This window comes from Carassius carassius, chromosome 1 (genome assembly GCF_963082965.1).
Source record: "Carassius carassius chromosome 1, fCarCar2.1, whole genome shotgun sequence".
NCBI lineage: Eukaryota > Metazoa > Chordata > Actinopteri > Cypriniformes > Cyprinidae > Carassius > Carassius carassius.
The window spans coordinates 48,167,666-48,178,645 of NC_081755.1; the positions used below are offsets into that span (position 1 = coordinate 48,167,666).

A 10,980-nucleotide genomic window follows, 5' to 3' on the forward strand; every position below is an offset into this window, starting at 1 on the left:
CACAATTTACATTACAATAAATTTCTCCTCAGCTTGGCACAAATGTCTCAATTAGTTCTGTGTTTGAAGAAGACCTGCCTTCCAAAAAACAAAATTGGTGAACGGCTCAGACAGTGTTTCAGTACTGCCCTCCCCTTACCAAAGCAGCAAGTTTCCTCTGATAAGGATGGCATCAATATTGCCATATTAATTTGATATTGTTTTGGAAAACAACGCTATAGTCCAAACAAAAAGCAAAATAGGACCCCATTAAGAACATCTGCTTGTTACAGTACGTCTAACATCATCCTTCACCACTTCTGTGATATATTAGTGTCTGAGTCTGTTAGCACGGAGACTGTAGGGTGCACAGCAAATTACGTTTAGCTTAAATACGTAATATTAATGATATAGTGTTAATCAATGGCTGCTGACATAGTACTTTCAAGTGAAATGAGTAGAGTCTTGGACCTGGAGACAGCAGTCCTAACATCATGACTTAACAAGAGGATTCTCCCAAGCCATCAAACTGACTTCATCAGAGCAAGAACACCATTCCAGAGCCGGAAGCAACAGCAGACTATTTTTTTCCCCAGTGTGTTGGCATGGTTCAACTATTTGCTGTAAGACTAGAACTGTGCACTAAAAAAAGCAAGTAGGGTTATTTTTATTTCATGATGTACAATCATTTTCAATACCATTGGCAAAACTACCACAAACTGTATACTGCCATATACCTGTAGTATTTTTTTTGTCCATCCATTTTTTCAAAGCACTCATTATTTTAAGCTTTGAAATTGGTTTAATCCAAGTGTTCTAAAAAGACACATTCACTTTATATGATGAACAGATTTTACATAGGCTTTTATTTACATGTATAAATATTATGCCCCCAATTACCATTACAAAAATCTCAATCTTAAACATTTGCTCCTTCTGTGTATTTGTGTCGTTAAAATAGGGCAATTTACAGAAGAAAGCTTGATTTCAAATTTGATTTAAAACTGAACTGAATTTACAAAAAAAAAAAAAAAAAAAAGTAGGCCTACACACAGCAATAAAATTTAAAAACAAATGACCTCAATTCAGTTTGAGGTATTCAAAATATGGCCACACTGAATTTTTACAAGTAAAGATTTAAGAGCCATATACAGTATGTTAGGCCGATTTATGAAGATAAATGGATCATGAGATGGCTTTGACCTGTAATGACTGTACAATGTAGTGATGCAGTAGACAGACTAGGATATTTAGATGTACAAATCAGACAAATATCCCATTCCAAAACATTTCATAAATTTACATTGTACATAAATGTAAGTTCCATCTGTGATTGTTGAAAGACTTTCTGGTGCATTTCACTTACAACCAATAAAACTTGAAAGAAGGATTTTCATCGGACAGGTGTGGATCTATTATAAATCATTTCTACTTTAAAAGCACTGAGAGATCGCGACTGCACACAGTCTGCGCACAAACAGTTCATTTGTATAAGTTAGGTCTATTTGAGAGCTTGCATCCAGTTTTCTATGATTACATGACAAGTGTTCTCATGTTACAATAAAGCACGCCAAATTTGCGCAGGAATTATTATAATAATGCGGAATACCTGCAATCCCTGCAGACATTCAGACTGTAATTGACAGCAGTGAACACACACACACTGTGAGCACACACCCGGAGCAGTGGGCAGCCATTTATGCTGCGGCGCCCGGGGAGCAGTTGGGGGTTCGATGCCTTGCTCAAGGGCACCTAAGTCGTGGTATTGAAGGTGGGGGGAGTGCATGTACAGTTCTCCCTCCACCTTCAATACCACGACTTAGGTGCCCTTGAGCAAGGCATCGAACCCCCAACTGCTCCCCGGGCGCCGCAGCATAAATGGCTGCCCACTGCTCCGGGTGTGTGCTCACAGTGTGTGTGTTCACTGCTCTGTGTGTGTGCATTTCGGATGGGTTAAATGCAGAGCACAAATTCTGGGTATGGGTCACCATACTTGGCTGAATGTCACTTCACTCACACTCACTTCATTGACAGGAGACTGATGCGTGTCAAACTCACTCGGAGAGAAGAGAGAGACGCAGATTGTATTGGTGTATAATCAGATACTATGGAAAATGAGTAATGGAAACGTGTCAGATATTTCAGTATCGGTATCAAAATATACATATTTATGACACCACTACCATGTAGTTTGTTTCTCCAAGCTGTGAGTCCATAAATGACGCTAAGCTCCATCTCTGTCTGATCAGCTCTTATGCTGCAGCGGTGCTGTTCCCGGTTCAGATATAAGCGCTTTTATTGATCCGTTTACGATCGGATATTTTTATTGGCTCCTGAAATGCTGTCAAAAATTTGAATATCAATTCAAATTGTGGGCGTACTCCGTACCCAGACAGCAATATAGTATTGGCCCAGATCTGCCCCACATCTGGCCCTCGTGAAATCCATTCAGGCCGGATAAGGAGCCAACACTATATTGCTGTCTGGGTAACGAACTATGATTTTAAAGTAACGAAGTAGATTCAATAGTTCACGCTTACATATAATTAGCTGAGGTATGGAATGCGTATTTGGCGTGCTGTCCGGGGAAGGGCTCCGAGCTCGGGAATGGCCCGAACCTAGAGTACCCCCCCTTCCCCGTCTATTTATAAAGTGAACTTGAAGTGAGGAGATGGGGTGGAGGAGGGATGCTGATAAACCGTCAATGGATAGAGGTAAGTCAGCGATATTTATACTATGGGATTGATTACTTGATTATGGTCCACCTGTGTTGATTAGGCTAAGTATCTGACGCGCTCCTCCCGAATCTTATTAATAAAATTACATTTCAATAGTTCACGCTTACATATAATTAGCTGAGGTATGGAATGCGTATTTGGCGTGCTGTCCGGGGAAGGGCTCCGAGCTCGGGAATGGCCCGAACCTAGAGTACCCCCCAAAAAGCAAATATACAGGAGGACAGCCGCCAGTTTAGAGAATGCCCCCCCAAAAGCATAGAGTACTGGCGGGGGCTGATTTGGTTTCTGAGAAGTCGTCTCGTAGGCAGGTTGGAAGGGCCTACGTACTCCGGAGGGAGCGACTTGGGCGTTTGGAGAGTAGGCCCTACCGGCTGCAGCTAGTGAACTACGTGGTTGTTGGCGCCCGGTCGGTAGGGCTCGAGCCGATGCTCAACTGGAGCTTTTTGGCGTTGGAATGGTGAGCACTACCGGCCGATGAGGAGGAGCAGCGTGGTTGTGGTGCCCGACCGGGAGGACCCGAGTTGCCTCGACCGGAATAGGTCACGGTGTCGGCGTACGGGCCCTACTGGCTGATAGCCCCTGCTATTCAGTGGGTGAAGGGCCTAGTGCTGACCGAGAGGGCCCATGAAGCCTCCGACAGGAGATTGAGACTCAGAATGACGGACGTCTGGGTCCTCTCGGTTTGGCAGATAAAAAGCTTTGGGCTGGCCGACAAGGAGGACTCTGGCGACATCTGATGGGAGATCCCGACTCACGGCATTAGATGGATGAGACTCACTTGCGGCCGGCAAGCATAGGCCCGCCCGGGAGAACTCTCGCCAGACGTCTGAAGGGAGCGCACGCATCAGACGGGTAAGCCTCGCCGGACGGGGAGAGTGGAAAGGAAAACCCGACTGGGAGGTCTCTCGCAGCATCCGATGGGGCATTAGACTCAGAACATCGAACGGGTAAGCCTCGCCAGGCAGGGTTAAAAGATGTGAGGGTAGCTGAGGGTAGCTGAGTTATTTTTATTTTTTTTTATTTATTTTTTTATTTTTTTTTGCAGGATTTGGCGAGAGGACGAGACTCGTAGTGCCGGACGGTTAAGCCTCGCCTATCGTCAAATGGAAAGGGAAGTTGCGTGGCCGAGAGACTGTTACCGACGTCGGAAGGGAGCACACGCATCGAACGGGTAAGCCTCGCCGACCGTAGAATGGAAACGTAAAGCAAGTCTGTCCAGGAGGCTCTCGCCGGCGTCCGAAGGGAGCACACACATCGAACGGGTAAGCCTCGCTGACCATAGAAAAGGAAAAGGTAAGGTTGTCTAACCGGGAGGCTCTCGCCGGCGTCCGAAGGGAGCACACGCATCGAACGGGTAAGCCTCTCCGGATGTGTGACAGAAAAGGTAACGATAGGTGGCCAGGAGGCTCTTGCCAGCATCCAACTGGGACTTCCTGTTCCCCAAAAACAACTGGGTGAGCCTCGCAGGCCGTAGGATGGAAAAGGTAAGTTTGTGTGGTCGTTAGGCTGTCGACGGCGTCTTATGGGAGTTTGCTACTCACGGCAAGAGACGGGTAAGCCTTGACGACCGTAGGAAGGAGGGAGGGTTTATTTGTGTGTTTGGTACCTGCGGCATCGAACGGCTTGCTTGTAGGTTTTGTAACCTAAACCACGTGGAATGGTCGTGGTTGGCTGGCCAGGAGGCTCTCGCCAGCGTCCGATGGGAGCACTCTCATCGAACGGGTGAGCCTCGCTGGCCAAGGATGGAAAGGTTGTCCAGCCGGGAGGCTCTTACCTTCGGCCGACAGGAGCTTAGCTCCCGGAATCGAACGGTTAAACCTCGCTGGCCAAAGGACGGAAAAGGTTGTCCAGCCGGGAGGCTCTTACATTCGGCCGACAGGAGCTTAGCTCCCGGAATCGAACGGTCAAGCCTCGCTGGCCAAAGGACGGAAAAGGTAAGGTTGTCTAGCCGGGAAGCTCTCACCTACGTCCAATGGGAGCCTTGACTCCATGCATTGGATGGGTAAACCTCTCCGTACGTAAGACAGAATGGCAAAAGGGTAGCCGGGGGCTTTCACCTACGTCCGATGGGAGTGTGAGCTCCTGGCAACGAACGGGTAAGCCTTGCTGGCCGCAGAATGGAAAAGGTGAGGTTGTCTGGCCGGGAGGCTTTCGTCGGCATCCGATGGGAGCTCAAACTCCTGGCATCGAAGAGAGAAGCCTTGCCGGCCATAGGATAGAAAAAAGGTAAGGTTATCTGGCCGGGAGGCTATGGCCGGCATCCGGTGTTAATCTGGCTTTTTAATCGGGTAAGCTTCGCTGGTGGTCGGATGGAAAGTCCAAGATTGCTTAAGCGGGGAAGCATCTGACAGGATTTTAATACTCACGGGCCTGGTTTCACAAATGGGGTTATGCTTAAGCCAGGACTATGCCTAAGTTAAATTAAGATATTTAAGCAACTTTTACAGAAATGCCTTAGAGGAAAATTTTACAGGTGTGCATCTTGACACAGAACAATGACACTGGCATATTTTAAGATGTGTCGGAGCAAGATATTTTCAGTTGAGACAGCTCAAACATGTATTTTAGTCTGGGACTAGCTTAAGCCTTGTCTGTGAAACCATGGGACGATGTCATACGACTAAGCTTTGCTGATAGTTGAACGGAGAAGGCAAAGGTTGGCTCAAACGGGAGCACTCTGGCAGTGCCTGACAGGGAGTTCGATACTAAGGAGGATTTGGTTGTCTACGAGGGTAGACGCTGTGAGGCTTACTTGAATAATTGTTTAGCAAATCCAATAAGCTGCTTCCGATAATGAGTCCGAAAAATCTTGGTGCAGTCATTGTATTCGAAATTAAGCGTGCAAAAATAAATTGGATTTCCTGTGCCAGTGTACCCAAAATAGGTGCCGAATTGTACGAATTGTCGTATTGTCAGCACATGAGATCGATGGTACATATCGACGATGTAATCGTGCATGGGTGGAGTAAGAGAAAGATACTTTATACTTGTCTGAGCTTACTATTTGCCATTTTAACCATGCAGGTGCACGAAAAAGCCTATGGAATCACCGATAATCGAAAAAAAAAAATATATATATATATATATTTTTCGGACGTACTGATAAACTGGCAATAAATATAAAATACTATATTTAAAACTGCTAGTTCATGTAGTCGGCACTACGGTCATCTCGCTTGTGCCGGGTTTTTTTTTTTTTTTTTTTTTTTTTAACTATAGTAGATTCCATTTAAAGTCCAACGATTTAACCCTAATATGGACGTAAACAAATGCCTTAAATATAAGGTATTCAAAAACCGGTAAGTTCATATATTTGAAGTGAGTTCGGTTGAAATGATGCCTTGGTCATACGCGCTCCAGACCACATGCCTCATGATGGGACCGACGCGCCGCCCCTGAGACCAGAATGAGATGCATTCTAATGTAACTGTGGCATTAAACTCCGTTAGTGAGAGCTCCTTTAAAATATGGCACGTATCGGATTTACCTGTTAAAGTACGATGGAATACCTTATATCTGCAAACGATGCATGTCTATTTGTGGATGGAGACTTCTTTGCCACCTGTAGGCTCACGTCGTCCTTTGAGAGCATGGGCGAGCGTGAAGTGCAGTGCTGAGATGGGATAACGGAGCGGTTTGATAGCCGAATTATGGTAGGCCGCCTAATAATTATAATAAAAAACGTTGATTGGAGAATGGGCCTAATATCATCTTGGCTATTGTCGATACATGATGCTGTCACCGCAACCTAGGATGCATGGCATACCTATAAGCTGAATTTTTTTTTTTTTTGCGTGTGAACAGACGCTGCTGTGGCAGTGGGGAGATACGGGAAAGGCTCCTGCGGGAGCAGACACTGCTGCGGCAGTGAGGAGGTATAGGAAAGGCTCCTGCGGGAGCAGACGCTGCTGCGGCAGTGGGGAGATACGGGAAAGGCTCCTGCGGGAGCAGACACTGCTGCGGCAGTGAGGAGGTACAGGAAAGGCTCCTGTGGGAGCAGACACTACTGCGGCAGTGGGGAGGTATAGGAAAGGCTCCTGCGGGAGCAGACACTGCTGCGGCAGTGAGGATGTATAGGAAAGGCTCCTGCGGGAGCAGACACTGCTGCGGCAGTGGGGAGATACGGGAAAGGCTCCTGCGAGAGCAGACACTGCTGCGGCAGTGATGAGGTATAGGAAAGGCTCCTGCGGGAGCAGACACTGCTGCGGCAGTGATGAGGTATAGGAAAGGCTCCTGCGGGAGCAGCCACTGCTGCGGCAGTGAGGAGGTACGTGCAAGGCTACTTGCTTCGGCTGCTGTAGATGTTGGCTGTGGGAAGAGTAAAAAAGGGTTAGTAACATTTGATGGGGCAAGCTAAAAATGAATGGGTAGCCTACTGTGTCACCAGCTCAGCAATTGGTTGCCTGATTTGACAATTCCTCAAGCCTTGTCCACGTTATTAGGTTCCTGTTGGAAAAGCATCTTTCCTCTCGTTTGGCCTCCGGGCTCTTTAGACGGTCTCCCGAGCGGATTTGGAACGCTGTTTTCACGTTGTAGTATGGACCAAAATAAAGAAGTTTCTGCTCATGATTCTTTCTGACTAGATCCATGATCAACGTTTGTCCATGAGCTAACACTTCGACGTTTACCGTTCAGGAATAGGAATCGTTTTCCTGGCATAATTACTGAATAACTAATTACTGAAATGATGTTTTATCGAAATATTGGTCAATTGGCTTTCAATTGATGCAGGGTTTATCCAGATCAAGTAAGAGAGTGATGTTTAACGTGCTGTGAAAATGAATGATAATAAACTGGGGCGGTTGGCGATGCTTGCAAGCGAATGGGTTAATGGCAGTTATGTGCTATTCGCTTCCAAGTGGTTTCTAAAGATGTTTAGTTGCCAGTTTGTTTGTTTTTTTTTGTTTTTTTTGTATTACGGTCCTTAAAGTCCCAGTGAAACGGAAGTTGCAAACGACTTTTCTCCAGTGTTGTGACGTATTTCCGAGAGAAACGGAATAATAAATGAGGAAAGTAGTGGGCGTGGCTTATTTTCCAACTAGCACCTGATTGGATTTAGATAAGTAGGTGTTTAATTCAAAAAATGGAGGCAGATCTAAATGCAAGTTTACAATCGGTTGTTGAGGATTACTCGCCACCTCAATCACCGCAATTTAGTTTTCAGCAGGAAAAGGAGGAAGATGAGAACAGGAACACAAGGAGGATCATTTACAAAAATGCACCTCCTTGCCATCTCTCCTTTCACGCGCTGTCAATGCTCGCCGCACACAGGCAGCCTGTCTACTGTCAGTGTCAGTTTGAGGGGCGTGGTTACATATTAAGCAGACACCAAATTCCTCAAGCCTACGTCATAGGTGAAGGTCCTCCAATGCAGAGGGGAGGGGCATTTTCAGATTTTGATTAAAGATTATGAAGGCAAACTTTTTTTGTGTGGATTGGCTCGCATGGATGAATTGTTCAGCACAAAACGATCAAATTTAGGCAAACAAAGTAAATATAGTCAATTTTGATTTCATGTGGACTTTAAAAGGCGGCAGTTATTTTACTCACACTTGCTATCCTGCGTTGAAACACTATGGCGGATGCGTTTTAGATGAATTTTGAGTGATCACACCGGTGAATGGTGAAATAGGTCCCTAAATTATTTAGAAGTTAAAATGTAAAATTAAATTAAGCATTTAGCAGAGACTCTTTTATCCAGAGACTTACGAGCGGTTTTTTTTTTTTTTTTTTTTTTTTCCCTCTTTCCTTCATGGAACTTAAGTCTGTATCATTTCCGTGAGGTTTAAACGTGCGTGGTAAGGCGAATGTTATGCCTTTGCTTCGTGGTTAAAAGTGGCATCATGATTCCGACGGAACGTTTGTATCTGTAGTCCAAATCTATGCGCAATCCACACTCCGGATCAGCAGGTGGCGGTAATGCACCTTTACGCTGGTTTGCCAAAACCGCAGAAGAAGACGGAACTGCGTCATGACGTCGTTTAACAAACTTTAGCCGCGAACCTGCTTTTAGATGCTACACTTGGATGCTAACTGCCGTAAAAATCCAATGAAGAAAAAGGAGAACCTGTTTTTAGCGTCTTCGCCTGAAAATGTATTGTTTAACGTTGCGCGGTCTGCGCCGCTAGAGGAAGCGGCCTCAAACTGCCACTCGGCCGGAACGCCGGGGGCACGATCGTTGTGTCGAGCAAGGCGAGCTTGGAGCTTGCACGGTCTATTGGCCACGACGTGTGGCTTGGCGATGAGAGCAGCTGTCACGATGACGCTTAATGCTGCTCAACGGCCGTGTTTGGTGGGTACAAATGATCTCGGGTCCGGCAAAAGCAGCAGGTCTTATAAATCTCCTGTGTAGCTCTCTTCGTTGGAACGAAAATTGGGTCTGTGGTAAGGTGACAGATGAAGCGAACCAGCATGCTGATAAACCGTCAATGGATAGAGGTAAGTCAGCGATATTTATACTATGGGATTGATTACTTGATTATGGTCCACCTGTGTTGATTAGGCTAAGTATCTGACGCGCTCCTCCCGAATCTTATTAATAAAATTACATTTATTTTGCTTAATTTGTACTTAAGTACAAGTAAAAGTACAGCTTTAAAAATATATTACAAAAAACAGGGTACCCCCAGGATCCTCCAAATGAAATTCAAGGCTTTTTAAGACCTTTTTAATACCATTTTAAATGAAATTCAATGCCAACTTCGTACCCATTCTGACAGAAGTATGAGGGGGAAATGTCAAATGTTAAATTTTGAACCCTAGAAAATAATTATGTACAAGTAGGCTACTTGAATTAAATAAAACATTTTATTTAAATTATCAGTTATATTTAATACATACGCAACAGCGTAACACATTTGATTTGTAATAAACAAATAGATTTGAACTTGGTGTTGAACACTTTCAGCCTTCGCAGCTCTGCTGCCTTGGTTGCAATTCTTTCGCCCAGGCTCTCAAGTTCTGTCAACTTCTGCTTGTAGCTTCTTCTCAACGCGTTTGACTTGGCAATTAGCTCTGCCATTTTGCTGCCTTGTTTGCCCTCAGCCTCCTCTGCCATCTTGTCTGCATCCCTCCTCAGATGCTCCGCAACTTCCTGGATGGTCTGTCTTGTCTTTTTTAGCTGCTCCAACTCCTCTTCAATCATTATTCTTCTTTGACTATGTGCTTGAGAATCTTTTTTCTTTCGTTCACTTTCAAGATGCATCCTGTACCTCACCCTTGCTGATGTGACTGAAGACAGGAGCTCTGGTGTGAGGGGCACCTTGGTAACACCCCCATGCATGGACACGTAATCGCACACAACTCTTTGTGCAATGACAGTGTCCTCTTGGATATTACAAGTTTCTACTTGTTTATTGATAGAGAAGCCCCTCTCCACCGTAGCCTGCCCATGGGAGAGGAGCAGAGGGTTTCTGATGAAAGCCCAGAGCTGTGGGTAGGGCTGACTTATGTAAGGATGGAGAAACACATCCAGCCTCTTCTCGAGGGGCTTGAAAGACAGGAACTTCTCATTCCTCACCTCCAGGGACAACAATTGTGAAAATTGCTGAATGATCAGATCACCTAAAGAAAGAGTGAAAGAAAAAGCACTCACATCAAATGTACACGTGTTTCTTTTGTAAATTGTATGCCTAACGTCAGGACTTAATCTTATGTACCTGTAGCAACCCCGTCTAACTGCTTGTCTTGAAGAAACCTTTTGACTAGACACTTCATCTGGCCCTGACACAATTCTGGATTTGAATACATCACAGCTGGGTTAAGACAAGTCATTTGCCTTACAGTTGGGAATTTCAAAGGGCTCTTCTCTTGAATCTTCTTCACAATTTTGGACAGACCCTCCATGCATTCCTTTCTGAACTGGAGGACAGAAAGCTCCTCAGTGGATCTACTCTGCTGCTGACGTTCCTAAGAATGAATGGGGACTAAATTAAGTAAATAGCTTCCTCTCCCTCCTCTTTCCTTCTATCCAGTGAGGGGCTGAGTAGACGGTTCTAACAACAGGGACACCAGGAGCAGTCTGGTCACACATTATGTATTTCCTAAATACCTTTATTCCAGCCTCAGCTCCAATGCCAATATCAACAGCTCTTAGATGAACCCTGGACTATATGTCACTAACATCAAGCCGGACCAAATGCTGAGGTGTGGCATCATTGAGAAGTTCTTGTTTGATGAATCGCCTCCGCAAACTCTATGAAAAGACAAAAATATACATATTTGAGAATAAAAAATATTTTACAATGCAAAATAAGCACTCTGA

At 45.1% G+C, this 10,980-nt stretch overlaps 1 protein-coding gene across 1 annotated transcript; it reads right to left on the minus strand.

Moving 5' to 3' along the window:
- Positions 1–9,546: 9,546 nt before the first annotated feature.
- LOC132130603 (uncharacterized) lies at positions 9,547–10,682 on the minus strand. The gene is made up of 2 exons (XM_059542396.1): positions 10,376–10,682; positions 9,547–10,280 (listed from the first exon to the last, which is right to left on the minus strand). Exons 1-2 carry the CDS (start codon positions 10,560–10,562, stop codon positions 9,547–9,549), a joined length of 921 nt encoding a protein of 306 aa, XP_059398379.1. The 5' UTR covers positions 10,563–10,682.
- Between the last annotated feature and the right edge of the window lie 298 nt (positions 10,683–10,980).